Source organism: Microtus pennsylvanicus, chromosome 15, assembly GCF_037038515.1.
Source record: "Microtus pennsylvanicus isolate mMicPen1 chromosome 15, mMicPen1.hap1, whole genome shotgun sequence".
Taxonomy (NCBI): domain Eukaryota; kingdom Metazoa; phylum Chordata; class Mammalia; order Rodentia; family Cricetidae; genus Microtus; species Microtus pennsylvanicus.
Window position 1 is genome coordinate 17,380,370 of NC_134593.1, and position 23,136 is coordinate 17,403,505.

The 23,136-nt window shown below is 48.7% G+C and overlaps 1 protein-coding gene across 1 annotated transcript in view; it reads right to left on the minus strand.

Moving 5' to 3' along the window:
- Positions 1–9,790: 9,790 nt before the first annotated feature.
- Positions 9,791–23,136, minus strand: part of Cryl1 (crystallin lambda 1) — a 97,442-nt gene continuing 84,096 nt past the window's right edge. The window contains exons 6-8 of the mRNA XM_075949741.1: positions 18,880–18,985; positions 10,687–10,793; positions 9,791–10,330 (exon numbers count right to left, since the gene is read on the minus strand). Coding sequence (XP_075805856.1) covers positions 10,217–10,330; positions 10,687–10,793; positions 18,880–18,985 — 327 coding nt within the window. The 3' untranslated portion in view covers positions 9,791–10,216. The remainder of the gene's footprint in view (positions 10,331–10,686; positions 10,794–18,879; positions 18,986–23,136) is intronic.

Consider the following 23,136-nt stretch of genomic DNA (forward strand, 5'->3'; position numbering starts at 1 on the left):
TTAGATTCTCAACAAGTACTTGTTAAGTAAACTGATGTCTAGTCCCTCAACTTCTGGCCACTCCTAGCAATGAATAGATTAGATAGATAGATAGATAGATAGATAGATAGATAGATAGATAGATAGATAGATAGATGTAGATAGATGTAGATAGATGTAGATAGATAGATAGATAATAGATAGATAGATGTAGATAGATAGATAGATGTAGATAGGTAGATAGATGTAGATAGATGATAGATAGATAGCTCCTAAAGACATAGAAAATATAAAATAAAACTGTAAGAACAGAGGTGTATACTCTGAAAATTCCCAGGAGGGACATACCATCAAGCAAAGATGTTCTCAAACTACCCAACTGCACGAAAAATCTCAGGAGACAACAGGACAGGGTCCCAATTGCCAAAGGTGGATGCCCACATTCCTGAGTCACAGGTACAGCCCATCAAAGCATACACTCCTGAGCTTGTAATACTACTCGTGAATTTTAAAGCCTCACTGATCACCTTTATGCCAGTTCCTAGCAACTCACACTGGGAATGCAAATAAATGAAAGAAGGCAGCATCTTCCCCACTTCCCGTGTGCTGAGCATGCCTCATGGTAACTGGATGTGTAATGAGGACACGTTTGATTGTGTGTATTCCTACTGATGGACTGAGAATGGCCAAGGCTGGGGGATAGCTCTCTGGTAGAACTCTGGCTTAGCATCCACAAGGTCTTAGGTTTAATTCTCCAACACAAAGCAAGCAAATAAAAAAGAAATGATGGTGAGCCTAAGGATATGGCTCAGTCAGCGAAGTGCTGGAAAGCAAGAGGAACTGATTTCAATTCCCAAGACCTATCTAAAATTCAGGTATGCAGGAGGTGCCTTGGGAGACAGAGACAGAAGACGGGGGGCCTTGCAGCTCACTGGCCAGCTAACTTGGCCAGGTAGTGGATCTCCAGGTTCAGTGATAAACTTTGTCTCACAAAACCAGATAGACAGAGATAAAGATCCTGGGCCTCCAAACGCATGTTCAAATAGATGCATGTGTACCTCACACATACACATATACATAAACATGCGTGCTCACACACACACACACACACACACACGGGGTGGGGGACACTGGAAGTTTAAACAGGACTTGGGCTGTTGGATGACAAGGGACTCTCAGCACCTCCTGAGCTCACATACCTGCAGCCCGCTCACACTCAAGAGTTGTCTCCAAAAGAGGGTTCGGACCTCGCTGGGAGCCTGTGTTTCTCTTTTCCACACCTACACATCATTTGGCCTCCATGCAGAAATGCAAATGCAAGAGGAAACGCGTGCTGTCTAAATTGCCACACGGCCAGGCATCTTCCTATGAATCCCCTCACAAGTCCTGAGGGATGGAGGATGCTTAGATTTCATGTACCTTTCCCACTCAGTTTCAAGGACGTGGGAGAGGAAATGTGGAGTTATTTGGGGACATATTCAAACAAGGGGAAGGAAATTCAGCAAAAGTCCCAATATTGTACAACTTTTCTAAGAATACAAAATTAAAAGGCAATTTTTTTCCAAAAAAAAGGATAAAAAGGATCATTTGAGATATTTATGTGGATATGGAGAATGGCAGCCTTGAGCACGGGTTAGGTGCCTCAGCTTGGCCGACTGACCACCATGCAAGGCCATGTCCCAAGGGTGGACAAGCCGGAAGACCAGTTAGGACAGTGAATTCCAAGTCAGAGTGCTGGAGAGTAACAGAGGGGAGGTAACATTTGCACCTGAGCAACTGAAGAATGAAGAAAGCCAAAGACAGGGACAGTTGGCAGCTTGGACTCTACCAGATACAAATGAACCCCCTCCTGCTCACCCTGGAGGTGGGGGGGGCACCATTTCACCAGGAAGTCAAGGGTGGGGAAGGGAAGTTTGAATGAGGCCTGGTCCTCCACAGGCCCTGGCTCCCTTCCCTTCTACCTCCTTCTATCAGCTTTGGGCAGAAAGGATTTGGGGACAGAGTGGCAGGTGTCCTTGTGACACTGAGCGTCCCATCTGTGCAGAGCCTTCGGGGCAGCTTAACATATGCTCACTTTAAAGCTGAGGTGTGGCACTGGCAAACCTGGGTAACTTTTACCTCAAAATCTGACTCAGCCTTAGAACCATGAGAAACAATGGCTGACTAAGCCTCCCCTCCTGTGGTCGGCCCTACTCAGACCCAGGCAGCAGGTGAAAGTCACAACCGCAAGTTTCTTGGGGTTGGGGGTGTGGCTCAGTGGTAGGACACATGCCTAGCATGCACAGTATCCTAAGGTTGAGCCCCAGTGCCACCAAAATTGCTTTTCTCTTCGTGTTGATTCATCTCACAGTGTTGACCCTGAAAAGTGACTCTGACAGATATTATGGTGTCCACACTTGGAGCTCCACCCCTCAGCTGCCAGGGAGACATGAGAGGGGCCCACAGCCCTCCGCAGCCTTCTCCAGAGTCACTCCTAGGGAGGCATAGACAGGCAGCGTCTGCAACAGTGTTGTTAGCAGGCTGGAGAAGACCAGACTCACACCACACAACATGTAAAGCCACGAGGGGTCAGATGCTGCTGAGGCCATTCCCGTGCCTGGGAGCCCTAACTTTATCACTCTGACCACCCCCAACTGCTATCTGCTGGGCTTGTATCATCAGACCCAGACACTGTAGCAATTGCATTATCACCTCACTTCCGCATAAGACACCAAGACCCCAGCAAGTAAGGCCTAGGAAGCTTGGGCAACTCTCACACAACTGCCTACTGCAGAGGGCAGGCAGTCTGGCCCCTGAGCCCAGGCTTCTCATCTCTGTGTTCTGGGTCTTCTCTGAGCAGGTCACCAGCTAGAGTTGTGTGACACGGATCTTCAAGTCCACACTACAGTGCTTTCGTGTACCATTGGCTGCAGCAATGTCCCCAATCTTTGGAAGGAGACCGTCTTTTATCTCTCTCAGGGAATCTGTTCTCGGGTGAAGTCCATCCTCTCGTCAGAATTCACAGCTGTGTGAAGGGGCAGAATGTGCTTGAGGCAAGCATCAGACCCTGAGACTAGCCCAACCCCAACATGCCCCCCCCCCACATAGAGTAAGTCCCACAGATTGGAGCTCATGTTTGTAATGAAGCATTACATCCTGCCTCATCTGTCTCTCTCTCTAATATTCCTAGTCCATTCCCCAACTCTCGCGGTACCTCCTGACTGCTTCTGCTGAGATTCCTCCTCCTTCCCAGCCAAGCCTGTCCTGTAGCTGGGGTTTGCCTATACTTCCCTCCCCAGAGTAGCACAGGCCTAGGTTCTCCTTGTCCATATCCCAGAGAGGTCTGCCAGCCCTCCAGCAGTAAGTGGACCTTCAGCGACTGCCCACCAGGAACTCCAGTTCCCTGGTCAACAACCACCATACTGCAGTTTGTTTACCTAGTTTATCTAGTCCTTTATCTTGGTTTACTGTTTCCCTTGCTGTTGTATGAAAGGCTTTTCCTGGAGGGGCCACACTACACTTGTCTATTCAACCCCGAAAGGGAGCCCACTTCAAAGTAATGGCTGCACTGAAGCCCAACCTGGTGAACCCTGAGTTTTAATTGTAGTCACCAGCAGGAGTAAGGGTGAGGGGTTCCTTACAGGAGCAGGGATGGCTCAACAGTAGCTGCATCGCCCAAAAGCTCACCCCAACATGGGTGATGTCTCACGAAAGCTGAGTCCCTGGATTTTTCTGCATGACCTGCAGGCAGCTCAACAGGTCCAAGAATCTCTCCACAGCTGGGCCCCCACTTACTGCTTCCGTGACCTTGGAGAAGGGCCTGTAAAGTTCATATTTCTCGGGCATTAAAGTTTGTTTACTTCCTGAGTGAGCGTCCCCTCTTTACCCCCTCCCCCAGCCCGTTTAATCTGAAGGATATGGCTGTGAGATGTGTGCCTAGAACCCAATAGGCTTCCTGAAGGTGGGGGCGTAGGTGATGGCGTTGCTAGGATACTGAGATGGCGGTGGAGATGGCGGGATTGATGGTGCGGGTAGCGGCGCTACCAGAAGTGATGGTGAGAGTGATGACGGTGTCTGCGCGGGTTCTGAGACGGTAGTGGTGAACTAGCAAATGGTCAGTAAGCTCCTGGGGGGGACCCCAGCATTCTGCACTTAGACCATCTACTGTATGTCAAGACCCCTGGGCTCGGGGAAGAGACAGAAATCTTTAATTAAAAAAAAAAGTCCTGAAAAAAAAAAAGACGCCTGGGCTCTCCACTGCCACTGCTGGCTCCATCTGCACACGCATTCATTAGTTGACAAACACTGAGGTCTACCACACGTGTGAAGCTAGCCAGGGGAGGGTGCCGGAGGCCATGTCCTTCAAACTCTGGTCTTGATGAGTGATTGGAAGTCCCCAGAGCAGGGAGACTCAATGTTATCAGCACCCAGGGTTTTAGTATAAAAATAGAATATGCTTGTGCTGAAAGAGTATAAAGAAAACACACACACAGTTAGAACCACCCAGAACATTAACATTTTGAGGCCCTTCCTCTCAGGTGTTTTTTTTATGAAAATCTCCAGTGTGAACTGACAACCTGTTATTCTCAGTTGACAGACAGATCAAGGCCTCACAGGTCTCTGGGATTGACCCAGCTCTCTTTGGAAAATTCCCTTTCTCCCACGAAGTTCAAGCATTGGCAGCTTTTGCCACTGGAGAAAGCCCCTTTCCATATTAGCTACACTGTCCAGTGCAGACGGAGCCCTGGCGTGCGGCAGGGGGTGGCTCAGTGGTGCTCACCATGCCCAGCAAAGGCCTCATGCCCGTCACAGGAACTCGGCTCACCTCCTCACGCTCAAACACCAAGGAGCACTGCTTGATGCCACCTGCGGGTCTCGGTTCCAGGAACACAAAGGAGAGTCTTTGCGCTTGTAGGACTTTTTCAGGGGACACACTGATACTCCATACTGTCACATGCATTTGAAGAGCATCTTTATTGAGTATGTCTGTACCCTCAGGGATGCGGCTTTGTTGTTGAAGAGCATCTTTATTGAGTATGTCTGTACCCTCAGGGATGCGGCTTTATAGTTGAAGAGTATCTTTATTGAGTATGTCTGTACCCTCAGGGATGCGGCTTTGTAGTTGAAGAGTATCTTTATTGAGTATGTCTGTACCCTCAGGGATGCGGCTTTGTTGTTGAAGAGCATCTTTATTGAGTATGTCTGTACCCTCAGGGATGCGGCTTTGTAGTTGAAGAGCATCTTTATTGAGTATGTCTGTACCCTCAGGTATGCGGCTTTGTAGTTGAAGAGTATCTTTATTGAGTATGTCTGTACCCTCAGGGATGCGGCTTTGTTGTTGAAGAGTATCTTTATTGAGTATGTCTGTACCCTCAGGGATGCGGCTTTGTTGTTGAAGAGTATCTTTATTGAGTATGTCTGTACCCTCAGGGATGTGGCTTTGTTGTTGAAGAGTATCTTTATTGAGTATGTCTGTACCCTCAGGGATGCGGCTTTGTAGTTGAAGACAATCTTTATTGAGTATGTCTGTACCCTCAGGGATGTGATTTTGTAGCTTATTTACATACAAGATGATTTGAGCAGTGTCTACAGACGTTTGGGTGTTGTTTTTGAAAAGTAGGGGTTATAACACAAAAGAAGTGCAGAGAAAACTCTAAAGAGAACCTGAAAACTTTCATGGGGAGCATGTCTGGAATCCTGCATTTGGAAATGGAAACAGGAGGGGACCCCGTCTAAAACAAAATCAAGCAAGTCAAATGCTAAATCCAATTAACTCTCATTTCATTCCAAGCCACAACCACTGAGTTCCACAGAGGCTGGCCAGACCAGGAGGGAGCCAACCAGAACATGCCGGATGTCCACGTTGTTTGAAGATTGAAGCAAGGCTTGGTTAGGTGCCCCTTGACCCTAAATATGAGGTTCCTCTCAGAGGAGAGACACGAGATGAAGGCAAACTGGTGATGTGGCCTCACCACCCATTCAACTCCTTGGCCAAGCGGTGCCTTCCGGGGGACACCAAAGAGGATGGCTATGAGGAGCCACCCCCAGAATGCACTTGTTCTACATATACAACTCGTCCCTCCATGCCTTTCATTTACACTTTTTTCTTTTGTGCGTGTGTTCACACCACAGAATACAGTGTGCATGTGGAGGTCGGAGAAGAGTTTGTGGGAATCAGTTCCCTCCTTCCAACATGCGGGTTCTTGGGATCAGACTCAGGCTGCCAGGCTTGGCAGCGAGTGCCCATACCTGCCAAGTCATTGCACAGGCCCCTTGCTTTGTTTTTATCTATGGAATCAATCTTTAGTCTACTCTACTGTCTGCTCTGATGAGTGACTCGTCTGTTCATATTCATATTGTGTACTGCAATGTAAGGTCTAGAGAGATGGGGATTCTTTCTTTCTTTTCTTTTTCTTTCTTTTTTTTCTTTTTCTTTTCTTTTTTCTTTCTTTCTTTTTTTTTTTTTTTTGCCTGCTTTATTCTTTTCTCTTGTTATGCCCAAATCCGCGAAGTCCCCACACTTAGCTTATCATGGCTGGCTCCCACAGCTCTGTCTTCAATATTTGAAGTAGGTCTTGGCATATGACAGATATTCAATAGCTGTTAAGTAAATTCACTAAAAATTAATACATTTCAAACAAATTGTGGTGGCTAACATGACGGTCTCGGACATTCAATTGGCCACACCTCGGCTGGATGTAAAGCCACCAGCTCCAACACTGTGTGTGACAGGACAATGCAATCACTGTGAAACAAAGCAAGGCCATGCTCAAAACTAGCCTAGTGGTGAAGGCAGCCACAGCCCAGGAGGGCTGCCCCTGTAAGCACGGGGATTACAGACGTGTGGCTTCTAGAGTGGAAACAAACAAGCCAGGCATGGTGATTACACCTAAACTGCAGTTCCTGGTGGCTGGGGGTGGGGTGGGGGATCAAGAGTTCAAGGTCATCTCGGGCTACGTGGACCCAGTCTCAAGACAGCTATAGCAATCTTTTGATCCTCAGGTACAAGCTGAGCAGCAACTGTAGGCACTCCACTGTTAGTGTCCCGACCAGGGCAATCACGTGGAGTCGGTACACACAGACACTGTGGGGGCCTTGGAAAGACTCTGGGTTCAGAGGGAAGAAAAGGAGGAACTGAGTACATCCATTGTGCTGATAGAGATTTATGACTTTGCAACCCCGAGAAAATGTTTCAGAAACTAGTCAGGATGATGTCTTATTGGGAAGGTCCTTCTAATTAACTCCCTAATTTTTTTTTCTTCTGCAACAGTAATTTGAAATAGAGAAATCCAACAGTGATGGCCCAGCAGTATTGCCTGGTCATTACAGACCCCTGTTTGAATGTGACAAGGGGAACACTTCTTCTAACCCCAAACCAGATCTCAGTCTCCTCGCTAGAAAACATCAGATAAACAGAGGCTGGGATTCTTCAGAAATGTCAAAGCTGGTAGATGCAAAGCCAGACAGAGGAGGATGGGCAGGCAGAAGATGACGTCCAAAGTGGCACCCCATCCTTTGCAGCTTTTGACCCAACAGCCCCGGTGGAGGGGAGGATATGAGGAACAACGGGTGTATCCACGGCCCCTCAAGAGCCACCTTGCTCTTCCACAGCAGCCCCCAGGCTGTCACGCTGCGGGGAGGAGGCCCTCCCGGTGTGGCGGCTCCTCTAAGAGGCATGGTTCCTTGGTTCCTGTGAAGCTGGGCTCGCAATCTCCGCTGCAGTTCCATGTCTGACCAAACCCTGACTCTTGACAGCTGCTTCCAGCACCATCTTCCTCAAGCTGGGTCTGTGCTCCCTACCATTTGTTCTCGTTTGAACCAATTGCTATTTTCAGCTCTTAGGTGAGGGCCAGTATCTGTATAGCCTATCAATTCCTCACTTTATGTTGTGATGGCTACAAGACCAGGAAGCCTTCCTGCCACTATATCAGCTCCTTCCTAAGTAGCCATAGGATTGATGCCAGGATCCCTATGGGTACCCAAATCCACAAATGTTCAAGTCCTCTATATAAAATGGGCCCACATTGGCAGAGAACCCACACACATCCTTCTGCATACTATAAGGCAGACATAATCCCCAGATGATTCATAACAGCTAATACAGTGTAACTGCTGTGGAAATGGCTACCATGCTCCGTAGCCACGACAACGTAAGGGGAAACGTTTCTACATGTTGATTTTCAGAACTTTCTAGAATTCTCTTCCAAATATTTTTGATCCCCATTTAGCTGAATTTCTTAGATTCTGAACCTTCAGGTATTTCCAAATGTGCCTGACATTTGGCCGGGAAGACATGACAATGAAAGTTGTAAAATATAACTTAGACATACAATAAAAACCAGTGTTTTCAAATGGCACCCCCTTCTGTCCCCCTCCAGCCAGGCAGATGACAAGTGGGAGCTACTTATGCCCCATGCTGGGCTAGGTCTCCCTCAGGGGAGTGTTCAGGACCCAAGGCTGGGAACTGCATAGCCTTTAGAACTCGGGAAGGGAGGACACAGGCAGCTCTGAGAACACAGCTGTAATTCTGCGCCAGCACTGGGAAGTGCCTTGAAGGGAGGAGGGTGGAGAGGTCTTAGCTGCAGGAAGGTGCACCAGGCCCTGCTGCTGGGTGAAGCAATGAGATCAGGAAGGGTGAGAGACTGAGTCACCATAGCTGAAGGGCTCTCTGAAAGAAAGAGGAGGCCTTTCAGGGTTGAACACTTCCTTTCCATCTGGTCCCACCAACTTCCCAGTGAAGATTTCAAACACAGGACATCTCCTGTCCTGCCTCTCACTTTCTGACCTTGCACAAGGCATGTCTAGCACTTTTCCCAGCAGGGACAGGCAGCTCCTACATGTAGGCATTCCCCCTAATCCAATGCCCCACGGCCTCATACCCTCACAGCAGGCTTGTGTCCAGTCTGGTCCTGCCTGCTATCAGAGTGAACTTGCAAGACCCTGACCTGATCCAGGGCTGGAGAGAGAGAGAGGTCTAACTATTAGCATGGCCTGGCGGCTCAACCTTATCAGGCTGGTTGGGGCCTCTGTGGAGCTCTCTCCTGACCACGGGGAACTGAGCCATTCTAAACACAGCCTGTTGGGACCTCATGCTCTTTTGCTGGCAGGCACTGGCTGATTCCTGTGATCCACTCAGGCTCACAGCCCACCTCCTCGAAGCTTCCTTTGCAGGCCCTCTCAGTGGTACCATGGTTCCTCCATGTGCATGAGGTCTTGGAGCACGCAGCCTGCTGCACGTCACTTTGATTCACGATAACCGCAGCTCTTCAGCCATTCAGTGTGGGCTGAGAACATGGGGGGGGGGGGGCTGATTAAGACTCACAAGCTGGCGGAAATGATCTAAGCCACTGCTTTCCACACAGCAGCCTCCACCCTGAGGAAATGTGGCTCCTTACCTCATGACCCTGAAACACTCACCACCCAAAATGGCAAGGCCAGTGCCTTGCCAGACCTGTTGGGGAGTCCTGTAATGGTATCCAGCAATCAGTCACATGGAGAAATGCATGCACTGGTGTTCTTAGAGTGTTCTGGAAGCTTGTGCCAGCAACAGACTTCATGTTGAAGGAGGTTCTAGAAACAACTGTTAGAGCTGGTGTCTTTTTGGCTGAACTCTACCACCGTCTCATTACCGCAGACATCGCTGGGCAGCCCACAATGCTCCTTAAGCACATCTGACCAGAGGACCACAGGGCACTAGCTTGGGAAAGTACTGGCCCAAAAAGGAGGACCATTTACACATTTATGTATGTGTTTCTTTGTTTGGTGTGCGTGTGTGTGTGTGTGTGTGTGTGTGTGTGTGTGTAGAAATTGACTGTCGTCATGGAGTCAAGACTTTTATTCAGAATATTATTTATTCAAGCTGAACGTGATTGCTTTATAATGCAGGGTCACAGGACACTCAGAGAAGGATTAGAAAACGATTACAAAAATTCTTTTGAAGTAGATTAAGATGACAGAAAACTGTAATCATCGCCTGCAAATGCACGTGTAATCACACTGAAAAGAGGTGAAGATCTTCGGCCTGCTTACCCAGCTGGCAGGAAATCCACACCTCAGAGCCAGGCAGCACAGGGTCAGGTGGGAGTGACCAGAAGACACTTGGTGTCTACAGCTGCTTACAGTCAGACACAGGGGAGCAAACCTGGTCTTCAGGCCAACGTCGTGGGCTTTTCAATGTCCCACAGGGATTGGATCAAGAGCATCTCATCTCACTGGACAGAGCTTCCCGGGGAGGAGTGATGGAGACATTACAAGAAACCTACTGGGGCTGCGCCTTCTGTTTCAGTTTGGCAAGACTCTTGAGACAGTCGTCCCTCCACTGCCTTCTGGCAGCTAAATGTTCGGGATCATCAGGAACCTTCATGCACATGTCCTGGGAGAAGGAAGGAGGAGAAAAACAGAGAACACATGCAGAGGAAATAGTCTGCCAGAAGTGTAATTGTCTCTCATATTTATGCCAGCTGTATGGACACTGCTTCCAGACACAGAAGCACAAATCCCACAGTTAGTTAACACAAGCTCCAGACCTTCAGAGATCCCCAAGACAAGTCAAAATGAGCTGCCTACCTTAGGAAATCCTGGGGACTAGGATGCAACTATAGACAGTCAGGAAGAACCAAGGGTCAAGACTGCAGCTACTGACAAAGCCCCGCCCACAGATGGCACGGGAGGGAGGTGGGCAGTATGCACCAGCTTGCATTCCCAGCTTCCCCTGGAAAATCCACACACCTGGTTAACTTTCTCCGCTGTGGCCCCTGAGAATTCCGGAACAGGCCCGAAAGTCTTGAGGACCCGCTTCATTCCATCACTGTATCTGTCGCAGTAGCTGACAATACCTGAAAACAGGAACCCACATGCCAGCATCAACATTCTGCCGCTCCAAACTGAGACCTGTGCAGAAGGTTCTGCCCAGGAAAAGGGAATCTACAGAGAAGAGGCAGGAGATGAGCAACCTTCTAGCCTGGGCAAGCAGTCCTCATGAGTCTATCCTAGCTTTCTAGAAACTCCTGAAGAGCACTGGGCCCCTCAGGCCTGCCACGCGTCCCACACCAATGCATCTCGGGGATCCTCAGTCAGTGCCAGTCAGGGGTCCTCCATCTCAGGGGTCCTCAGTCAGTGCCAGTCAGGGGTCCTCCATCTCGGGGATCCTCAGTCAGTGCCAGTCAGGGGTCCTTGGGCAGTGCAACTCAGGGGTCCTCCATCTCAGGGGTCCTCAGTTAGTGCATCTCAGGGCTCCTCCATCTCGGGGATCCTCAGTCAGTGCAACTCATGGGGTCCTCCATCTCAGGGGTCCTCAGTCAGTGCTATTCAGGGGTCCTCCATCTCAGGGGTCCTCAGTCAGTGCAACTCATGGGGTCCTCCATCTAGGGGGTCCTCGGTCAGTGCCAGTCAGGGGTCCTTGGGCAGTGCAACTCAGGGGTCCTCCATCTCAGGGGTCCTCAGTTAGTGCATCTCAGGGCTCCTCCATCTCGGGGATCCTCAGTCAGTGCAACTCATGGGGTCCTCCATCTCGGGGGTCCTCAGTTAGTGCATCTCAGAGGTCCTCCATCTCGGGGATCCTACAGTCAGTGCAACTCATGGGGTCCTCCATCTCGGGGATCCTCAGTCAGTGCAACTCATGGGGTCCTCCATCTCGGGGGTCCTCCATCTCGGGGGTCCTCGGTCAGTGGTGCTCACACTCTGACATGCAGAAAGCACCCTTTCAACCATGGACTGCTAAGGGTGTGTCCCGGGCTTCAGTGCATTTTTCTCCCCCCTTTTCCCTTTTTCTTTTGCCTTCCACCCCTTTTCTTTCTTTCTGATACAAGAGCTCATGCAGCCCAGGCTACATAGATGACTTGGAATATATGGTCCCATGTCCACATTCAAGTTCTGGGACTACAGGCATGAGCCTCCACTCCTGCTTCCTGTGGATGAATGCTAAATAAGGACATCTTCAGGCTGCTCTCCTTCCCCCACCTTCCTTTTAGAGACAGAGTTTCATTCTGCGGCCCACAGCCCACAATAGCCTTAAACTCATGGTAATCCTCTTGCCTCAGCCTCCCAAGTGCTGGCACACTACAGGTGTAAACCATCATGAATGGCTTCAATTCATTCTTCATGAACCCCAGATGTCAAAACTCAAGTCACTCCCTCCTTATCACACACTTAAGTCTCAAGGTCAGGTTATACCTTATCAGATATTTACGAGGTGAGGAGACACACATCGGGGTTGTTTTCATCCCCCGCCACACTTCCATAAGGAGGGCTGGAGCAAGGCCTGCCTGAAACCCTGTGCACAGGCCGTCCCAGCCCAGCCAGGCTGATCGGTTTCTCCACTGCAGGGTTTTGGTGGAGAGGTGAGTGAGGAGAAGGGGCACACAGTCCGTGCGAGCTGCTGCAGGGCTGGGTTGGCTGACTAGCTATGGAACCCAGGTGAGCTCCGAAGGAAAGCACAAGCCTGGTCTAGCCTGGGCACCTTTCTGAAGTATAGCCACCTGCCCTAGGCATTCAGTTCCCACTTCTTCCCTACAGGCTAAGTCTTGGGGCTGCAAGAATAGACACAAGTTAGAGACAAGATCAGCCAGAAGCCAGGCCTGGGACCCCAGACGCCAACGTGTTTAGAAGTCTTGGCTGTGCTGATTCTGGCCCATACTTTTCCCCTTTGTGGTGCTGGACGTGAGTTCTACCACTGAGCTAGCCTTGGGCCCGTGTTCAGTCTTCCAGAGCCACAAAGCCTTAGCAGGGGGTCACTGGAATAGAATCTAGACACAACTACAATGTATTCATTTGGAGTTGAGGGGAGCAAGAGACACCAAAACGAATATATTTGAAAGATGTTAAATGATCACAAAATAAATATATTTGAATAATAAAATAAATATTAAATATTAAAAATAAATGTATTTGAAAGATGTTAAGTGATCACAGTTAGTTTGCTTCCATTGTTATGACAAAACTTCTAAGATGTGTGTGTCGATAAGATGTGTGTGTCTAAGATTCGTGTGTCAATAAGGCAGTGAGAGCGGTGTCGGGACTGTGCTCATCACTCATGCACACTGCCGTCAGGATGGCTGGGGCCAGACCTGCCTTAGCCACACCGTGCATGAACCTCACATCTGCCATGTCCCGGCTCCGCCAGGCTGATTGATTTCTCCATTGCTTTGGGCTTGTGGCAAGCACACCCTCATGGTGGGGAACACATGATGGAGAGAGCTGCTCACCTCGTGATGATCAGGATACAGATGGGAAGAGCCCAACCTCCCAATAGCCCATCCAAGGGCACCCCAGTGGTCCAACTTAGAGAGAGAGAGGGAGGGAGAGAGAGAGAGAGAGAGAGAGAGAGAGAGAGAGAGAGAGAGAGAGAGAGAGAGAATGTAGGTATTGTGGGAACTGGTTCTCTCCTACTATGAATGTTCTGGGAGTTGAATTCAGGTTCTCAGGCTTGGTGGCAATCCCCTTGGCCCGTCTACCCCCCCCAACCCCCCACTCTTAAAGGTCCCATGCTCCTTTCTAAGTAACACCATGAGCTGGTCAGCAAGCATTCCACACAGTCTTTGGGAGACATTTAAGCCCCAAACCATCACAGAAGAAAGTGAGAAAACTGATTGTGACTGCTTATTTAATCAGCCTATAGTGAAGATGGAGGCCAATCCCTTCTCAGGAGCCAGCCCCATCTCCCCAGCCAATGGAGGCCAGTCCCTTCTCAGGAGCCAGCCCCATCTCCCCAGCCAATGTAAGCAGCAGCCTGAAGGGATCTGATACACAGACCATGTTTTATCTCTGGGTTACTTTACATTCCTTCAACAAATGCTCATCTTCCACCATCCTGAAATCATTCCAATCTTACAGAGACGTTCTAGAACTTTCTCTATTGCCTTTTATAAAACTCCTGAAAATTTAAAGGGCATCTCTCTCTCTCTCTCTCTCTCTCTCTCTCTCTCTCTCTCTCTCTCTCTCTCAGATTTATTTATATTTTCATTGAAAGGATATGAGAGTTTTGCCTGCATGTATGTGTATGTATGCACTATATGCAAGCTTGGTGCATGCGTTGTTTGGAAGAGGGAATTAGGAATGGCTCTTCCACAGCCCTTGGAAAGCTTAACTCTGCAAAGGCTAAATCTAATTTTTTAAAAGAAGATTTATTCCTGTTTCATGTATATGGGTGTTTTGGCTGCACATGTGTTTATGCCATGGTTGTGAGCCTCCATGTGAATGCACGTGTGTCTGTGCCGTGGTTGTGAGCCTCCACGTGGGTGCACGTGTGTCTGTGCCGTGGTTGTAAGCGTCCACGTGGTCCACGTGTGTCTGTGCCGTGGTTGTGAGCTTCCATGTGGTGCACGTGTGTTTATGCCATGGTTGTGAGCCTCCATGTGAATGCACGTGTGTCTGTGCCGTGGTTGTGAGCCTCCACGTGGGTGCACGTGTGTCTGTGCCGTGGTTGTGAGCGTCCACGTGGTCCACGTGTGTCTGTGCCGTGGTTGTGAGCTTCCATGTGGTGCACGTGTGTCTGTGCCGTGGTTGTGAACATCCATGTGGTGCACGTGTGTCTGTGCCGTGGTTGTGAGCCTCCATGTGGTGCACGTGTGTCTGTGCCGTGGTTGTGAACATCCATGTGGTGCACATGTGTCTGTGCAATGGTTGTGAGCTTCCATGTGGATGCGTGTGTTTCTGTGCCGTGGTTGTGAACATCCATGTGGTGCACGTGTGTCTGTGCCGTGGTTGTGAACATCCATGTGGTGCACGTGTGTCTGTGCTGTGGTTGTGAACATCCATGTGGTGCACGTGTGTCTGTGCCGTGGTTGTGAACATCCATGTGGTGCACGTGTGTCTGTGCCGTGGTTGTGAACATCCACGTGGTGCACGTGTGTCTGTGCCGTGGTTGTGAGCCTCCATGTGGTGCACATGTGTCTGTGCAATGGTTGTGAGCTTCCATGTGGATGCGTGTGTTTCTGTGCCGTGGTTGTGAGCATCCATGTGGTGCACGTGTGTCTGTGCTGTGGTTGTGAGCCTCCATGTGGTGCACGTGTGTCTGTGCCGTGGTTGTGAGCGTCCACGTGGTGCTAGCAGTACAACTCAGATCTCTGGAATAGCAGCCAGGGCTCTTGACTGAAACTCTCAACTCTCTAATTTCTTAAGAGATGTATGTATGGACAACGAAAGCACAAAAAGGAGTTGATTCCCAAAAGATTAGAGTTAGCTTACCTTGCTGACGCAGTTTGCTATGTGTGAGCCCTTCGGGATAAAACAAGGGTTTACCTGAACCCTAGCACCTCCACCAACAGGAAGCCCCCCTGTCTGTTGAATGTTTGGGCCAAGTCACAATCCACCATGCCATACCTGGCTGACACCCCCAACAGAAAGTGTTCAGCTTTCTGGAGAACCATCACTATAACCTAGACCAAGGTGTCTAGTTTTGACCCAGCTCATGAACCCACACCTACATGGATTCACCTGACTATGAGAGTCTTCCGTACTTTATGAAAATAGGTCAGAAGGGCCCCAAAACAGAGTGACAATATTGAGTGTCCTCTAAGGACAGAACTGTTAGGGAAGCAGGGCCCACTCCAACACCAGCCCTTGTCTTTCAGCTCAGTTCCCCCCCACACACACCGAGGATGGCTCAACACAGATAACACCCCCAACGGGCTTCCTGCTCAAAACTCGGGTTTAATAATAAACAACCAGTTCACCTGGAGGGGTGTCTGGGGTTCCACATTCTGAGATACTGTCCCTCCACAGAGACACCAAAGAGCTGCCAGAGACAGGGCAGGATCCAGAATCTCAGCAGAGAAGCCAGGCCTGCTGCTAGGACTTCCCCTGCCGCTTAGTCAAAAAATGACCTTGTGTGTTCTTACTCTGTACTTCTCCCTCGGGCCTGGGTGAATCTTTGGAGGAGAATTAAGAAAAGTAAAAATGAACAAAAACCCTGGAAGAGAAATAAATTAAACATAACAAGCTGGATAAAGATAACATTTTAACGGTGGATGTGTAGCTCAACCTAGCATGTCACCAGGCTCTGGGTTCCATGCCCCAGCACCAGCAAAAACAAAGAAACAAAAGGTCATTTATTAAGCAAACAAGTATTTGGTTTTTTGTTGTAATTGTTTTGTTTTGTTTTTTGCAAGAGCAGTTTGTTGTTGTTGTTGTTGTTTTTTGGGGTTGGGTTTTTATAAATAAACCTAAAGTGTCTGCACTTGCTTTAGAAAAATGGTAGCTTTTAAGGCCAAAACTCCTGTAAGTTCAAGACTTATGAAAACCACGTCAGCAAAACAGGAAACCTCCTCCCCTCCCCAGTCTTGACATACTCCAGGTGACACCCGAGAATGAGAGCCCTTGGTTCCCAGCCAGATCTCATAACTTCCTAGCTCTGGGCTTTGGAATGCTCAGAAGTTGAGAACTGCATCCGACCCCTATTATCATATGAAGCCAATTAAGCTTTCTTATCGTATCGGTTTTGTTTGAAAAATTGTCGTGGCCTCCTTCCTGTCTGCCACCCCACTGAGCCTCCAGTGTCTGGTGTCACTGCTTCTGTTTCTGTTTGTTTCAGAGTCAAAGCTGTTCTCAGTTCCCTCCTATCCATTTCGCATAATACCTTAACTATCTTAGTTCTCTCAAGAAAAGAGAAATGCGGCGGTTATCAGACAGTGCCCATGCCCATTTCAATGCTTGGCTGTGCTCCCCGCTCATAAGGGTTGGCTGGAAAGGCTTCTGGAGTGATCCAAGACCATCCCGACAGTACTTCAGAACTCTCTGTATTTCACATGTGCGAAGGCGTCGCCTTGGTGCTTTCTTCTAACCACACATGGTTATCCTCCCATACAAAGCACGGGAGAGACGCCCTTCCTCCTTTAAGGAAGCCTCTGGTCTTGCAGGGCCTGTGCAGTGGGTCCACTCAGAAAATTGTACATTCACCTGCTGTACACAGGGCCGGGTCTGGGAAAGCTGCCTTGGCTGTTGGTTGGGGAGTACAGTTTATTAACTAAAACATCATGGGCTCACAGGACAAAAGTCAGATCTGAGAGGCCACCAGCTCCAACCTATCACACGACAGGCATCTCCTCTCGACGTCTACCATGCCACCTTAATTCGCCCAGGGTGTGAGCCCTCCCTTCCCGGGTCACTAGCACCGGTTACTAGAAAGTTTTTCTGTCACATCAGTCACACACTGAACCTGTCTGCCTGCCAGTTCCAGTCTTTTGTTTTGACTCCACCCACTCAAAAACAGGCAGGGTGTGGTGATGCCCTCTTATAAACACTAAGAAAGCTGAGGCAGGAGGATTACTTGACGGTTGAGATCAGCTTGGGTGACATAGGAAGCATTAGGAGAGCCGGAACTAGAGTGGAACCCTGTCTCCAAACAAAACAAAATGATGGGAACACATTTATACCCTCTCCGAACCGCGCCTGACCCAGGAAATTTCTTTTGTAGCATGAATTCTAATAGGTATTAATAACAAAAACCCAGAGTCAGACATTAGGGGGTGAAGGCTGAAGGGTCAGACAAGCAGTACAGGCAGCCACGAGAGAGACCTTTTACCTCTACCAATACTCAGACCAAATGGGTGATCCTGTCTCCAGACTGTTCCTCAGTCTGCACTGGGCTCCTGTCTCCTCCTGCCTTATATTCCTCTCTCCACCCACCCGTATCGCTCCTGTCTCCACCTCCCTAGTGCTGGGATCAAAGGTGTGGGATCACCTTTGTGTGAGTTCTGTTTCTCTTTTAGACAGATTCAATCTTGTATCATCCAGGGTGGACTTGAACTCACAGAGATCCGCCTGCCTCCGTCTCCCAAGTGCTGGGATTAAAGGCGTGCGCCACCACTGCCGGCCTCTAGTGGTTTAGTTCTGCACTCTGATCCTCAGGCAAGCTTTATTTGTTAAAGCGCAAACAAAACATCACTACACTCTTTTCTCAATATCTCTTGTGACAATATAGTCTTGATCTACAGATTCCTTTTATCTTTCTAAGTCTCTTTTACCACTTAATAGGACTCTGTTAAAGTGTCATACGGTTATTAGATGTGTTTACAGCAACAGGGCGGTAAAAAGGTAATAAAAGTCACTTGTAGCTCAGTGAATGAGTGCTTGCCTGGTTTTTGCTTTTCTTTTGTGTGTGTGTGTGTTGCTGGGGATCAAACCATAAACAACATTTCCTATTGTGCCAGATATGGCTCGTGCCTATGATCCCAGCATGCAACAAGAGAATCGTGCATCTATGGCTTAGCCAGATCTACGTAGTGAGAGCTCACCCAGAACCAAAAAAAAAAAAAAAGTTACAATTTACTATTATTTTAATACCAAGAGATAGCTAACGTGTAGGTAGCATCTTTTTAGATTTTGGTTTATCACTGCACTGGTGTATTTTAAGTTGGTATCAGTAGATCATCGTTGGATCATTTAACTGGAACTACCAAGTCACACTGATTCCCTTCCAGAGTTATCTGACCTGCCCCACCTTGCCAGGCCCGTCCCATGAAGCACCTGGCTTGTGAATCCTGATCTTCGGGAAGGCCGGCCCTCAGCAAAAGTATACGCCCACAGGCACTCGTGCACGGGCAGAGGACAACTGCATCACTGGGCACCACTCGGCACTGCCTCTCATCTTTGTTCTCCGTCTTGCCTCTGCAATTCATTTCAACACCCTAGAGAAGCCATAGCCTCTCTTCCATCAAACAACAAGATGCAGGGCAAGGCCCCCAGCACAGCACTTCCTTTTCTTCCTTTCTGATTCCATCAGGGACTCCCTGTGGTCCAGACCCCACGTAGACTCACATGTCAGTCCACGGTGCTCTGTGCCTCGGCCCTGAGTTCCTAGGGTTGCTCAGAGTCCTTCTAGAATATGCCATTACCATCTTGTTTAAAAAGAGACAGCACAGGCGGCAGATAAGAAAGCTCACAGAAACATTGCACACCACAGAGTCCCATCTCTGTCCCGCGTACCTTCAGCATTGAGGTGCATAGTCTCCAAGGGTCCAATGAATGCATACCGCATGCCCAGCCCATCCGACATGACCAGGTCCAGGTCATTAGGAGATACTATTCCTTCCTACATGGGGAGAAGGCAGTGACACACAGTTGAGTTCTTTAGAAAGGCAATTTTGTTAACATTGCTTGTCCTAACTTTTTGAGGGCAGTATTTCCCGCCACCCCCAAAAAAACCCACTTGCCAATGCACTTTAATATTTTAATGGAATTTTGTACAGCCAACCTCTCCTGTATGTGGGTCCTGAAAAATGAGTTTTTATGGCACAGGTGCTGAGACCTTCAATCAGTCTGAACCCCTTCTCCTCCTCACGAGCCCCATGTATCTCCTGCAGCATTGGAGACAGTGAAGATAAAGTAGGCCCAAGTTAAGGTGTGTGTGTGGGGGGGGGGTCTGGATATTTGATCAGGAGGTGGAAGTTCGTTTAAACACCCCAAAGAATGGGAAGTGGCTCGCAGGCTTCACCTGCCTGCAAGTCGGGCCTTGTTCAGCTTTTAATGAGTTTGTGGGAAAGGCCATTCTTTGATGAAACATGGTTTAGGATAGGTTTGTTTGCTGAGGTGGAGCCCTAGAAGTTTCTGCGATGTGAATTCCAAGCAAGAGAAAAGTTGTGCTTAGGAAGCCAGCCAATTGGTGTGCATGGCTTCAGATATGGGGCTGAATTCACCATAGTGGCGGTGTATTCTGCTGACTCGCTGCAGGTCCACTCCCTGCTAAGGACCTCTGTATCCCGAGCATCTCAATTCTCCGGAGGGTGGATATGAGGAAAGAGAAACATGTCCCCCAAACTCCTGCTGGCCAGACTGGCAGTACCCCTGTAGAGCCTGCGGCTCAGGGACTCTTGCTGAGCAGTTTCTTTCAGAGAGAGCCGTCAAGACTTGATATCTGTAAGGCCACTAACCATGCACCTCTCCCATAAGCAGCCCTGGGAGGCCCCGGTCAGCCCGCAGCTGGAGGACAGAGATCTTATCCAGATGCATCCATACACAGTCACTCCGTGCACCTTGTACCCAGTGACAGGCTCAGGCAAGCAGTCCACCAGACATGTCACCTCAGTCTGGGTTTGGATCTTTCTCCGAAAGGAAAAGATGTGTCTAACATCTTTCCTAAAAGAAAGAGCCTTGCCAACCTGAAGGAGGGGTCAGAGATGTCATCACGGTCCTCAGAGAGGAACCCTTTGTCCTCCAGAAGCCCCTGGGATTTGGGCATCAGGGGCTGAAGAGTCCCTTGCTGGCCTGGTCAGTGGGCACTTTCCACTTCCCAGACTCCAAGGGTAATAAGACTCAGACCAGCTGGGAAAGGGGATTTGCAGTAGTACCTCCCCACCACTGCTGCTGTACCCCAACAAATCAAAGAGACATAGGGAGTCTTGGGTCTGTGTGTGCTTGGATGACCCCAGGTCAGTTGAGGGAGAGGACAGAGTTGCAGAATCAAGATGAAGATGGAGCACACCATCCTAGAGCGACAAGCATAAATCAGGTCTGACTAAGCAACTCAACTTCAGAGAACCACCTTCCATCGAGCACGTGAGACATGAATACAGAAAGATGTACGTGCTCAAGATGCCACACAGTGCGGAGAACCATGATAAAGCAGCTCACTGTCTTCTTAAAGACAGACACCCACTTTCTGTAATGCCAAGTCCTGGCTTCTGAGACCAGCCGTCTGTCTACGCCCCTCAGCAACAGAGTTTGCCTTTTGCACACTTCGCATCAGCAGATGCATACATAGAATGCGTTCTCATGTGACTTGATTCTGTTTCTCAATATCACACAGGGATGGGGTGAGGCTTGCCTTTCTACTTGTGCACAGCCCTGGGATTTATCCGCTGCGCCACAAAAATAAAAATGTACGTATTCTATATGTGCCTGTAGTTTGTCTGTTCTTGTTTATTCTAGGGTGCAACTCCTATACACAAGGCGACAGAGAATATTCTGGAACAACTGTTGGGACCATGTTCCATCTTCTGCTTTATTAGACAATGTGTTCTGCTCCCCAGGGCACTGCCTCATGTTCATGGCCTCAGGCACCAGCACTGTGTGCAGGGGTTTTCATCACTCACTGCCTTCCAAAGACAGGGTGCCATGATGTATGCAAACCCTGCTGACCTGGTAGGGCACTGTGGAGTCACCCTGGGTCTCTTGCTACTACTAACCTCCCCACCGTGTGTTTATTCATAGAAGAACAAAGTCATTTATTCGGTTCATCAAAATGCTGACAAGGGTCGCTTCCTTTCATTCTCAAAAACAAAGGGGTAGGAAGGGAGGGCACCGAGAAGCAAGAATCCACAGAAAGCCCATGGTGATGTCCAGAACTTCCCAGCTGCTTCTTCCTACCTGGCCAGCTCTTGCTCGCCTACTGGCCTGAAGTGGGGTTTAGATTCCTGTACTCTTCGGACCATGGAATGTAGCAAGAGGCAGTGTGTGGTCTGAAGACCCTCCTTCAACCTAGAGTTTCAGCTCAGCATTCCAAAATGCCTGAAGTATTCACGTTAGCCTCCAAACTGTGACAGATACAAACACCGAAACCACCGTATGTTCGCAATGCTATCTGACTCTTTCTTCTACAATTGGATGTAGTACTTTTAGAGTTGACTTTAAAAGAATTTTAAACACTCAATGAGCTACCCAGATTAGCTAACTTTTTTCCCCTCTTTTTCCTTTTTGTTGGAAATGGAAGGAACCCGGGCCTCACAGGTGCCAGGCAAGTGCCCTACCAATCCCCAACAGCTTGCCTTTCTTTCTGGTGTAGTCTGGAGGAAAACAATCTAACAATTATTCTCCTCATTCCTTCCCCCCATAGCACAGACAGAAAAAGGAAGAATGTTTTATTATCTTCACTTCTGCAATTCTTTCTGCCCTGTGTGGACTATTCAACCGGATTCCTCCAGCCTGTGTTTCTACCAAGAAGCTAATCTAGAGGAAGAAGACACGTACGGGTCCTCGGTTTTGCTCCTGAACTCATTTCCGCCCCACTGTATAATACTTGCCTGATGGTCTGTATAACACATGTCCTCGTGGGGGGGGGGGTAGGAACGAGCGCTGACAAGCGACTCCTGGAACCCAGATAGAGCCCAGCACACTGGACAGAACATGGAACCCGATGCCAACCCAGCTTAATGCTTATCAGAATAGCTATCGGCACTTCCTCCATTTTGTGGCAAAATTCTCAAGACACACGTACAAAGGACAGTCCCAGGAGGCTAGACAAGTCCTTAAAAACTCACACAGAGCAGGAAACACTGCCATCAGTGTTTGGTCAAAGCCTGGCTTTTGTACCGCATTCCGAGAAACCTCGGGGTGAGGAGGGCCCAGACACAGTGGTAAGGAATCCCCTTTCAGTGGGAAACTTCTGCTCTGGCCTTTCTTTAAGATCTGGGACTTACCACAATTTCCACTGATGCATGGGGACCAGGAGGAGCCAGACAGTCAACAGAGAAGCAAGAAAACGTGAGGCAGATGAAGTGTTTGGTCACTCTGCCACACATCTTAAGCATAATTAAAGGTTTGGAGGTGTACTTGACAGAATTCTATTAGTGGGGACACACAGAAACTCTCTCGCGCTCTCTCCCTCCCTTTCTTCTTCCCACTCTCTTTCTCTCTTCTCCCTTGGTATCTACAGAAAACTTGTTATAGAATATCACACCTCCCCTTACCAAAATTCACAAATAAAATGGAATGGAATTGTCCTAAAGCCTAGGTACTTCTTCCCATAGACTTTAACTCACCACTTGGTGACTTACAACACCTAACACAGCATAAACACTATGCAACATGATCACTCAAGTGGGTGAAGGTGCTTGCAGTCAAACCTGATAACCTGAGTTCAATCCTTGGGTCTCATGTAGTAGGAGAGAACCAATCCCTGCAAGATGTTGTCTGACCTCCATATCTGTGCATGAATGCACTCACTCACACACACTCAATAAATAAATAAATGATTTAAAACTTGTAATAATATCTTGTTTAGAGAACAAAGAATGAAACTCTGTACATGTTCAGTTTTTAAAAATATCTTCAACCTGTAGTTCTTTGATCTGCAGAAGGAAAACCCACAGATACAAAGAGCTCACTGCATACACACATGTACCAAGTAGTTGGCGTTAGGGCTGTCATGGTGCACAACATTTGATGACTAAATTCCGTGACCGTCGCCACTTTAGGTCACCAGCTGCACGCGCTTATCTCCCTTCTACTTGATCATCCACGCTTCTC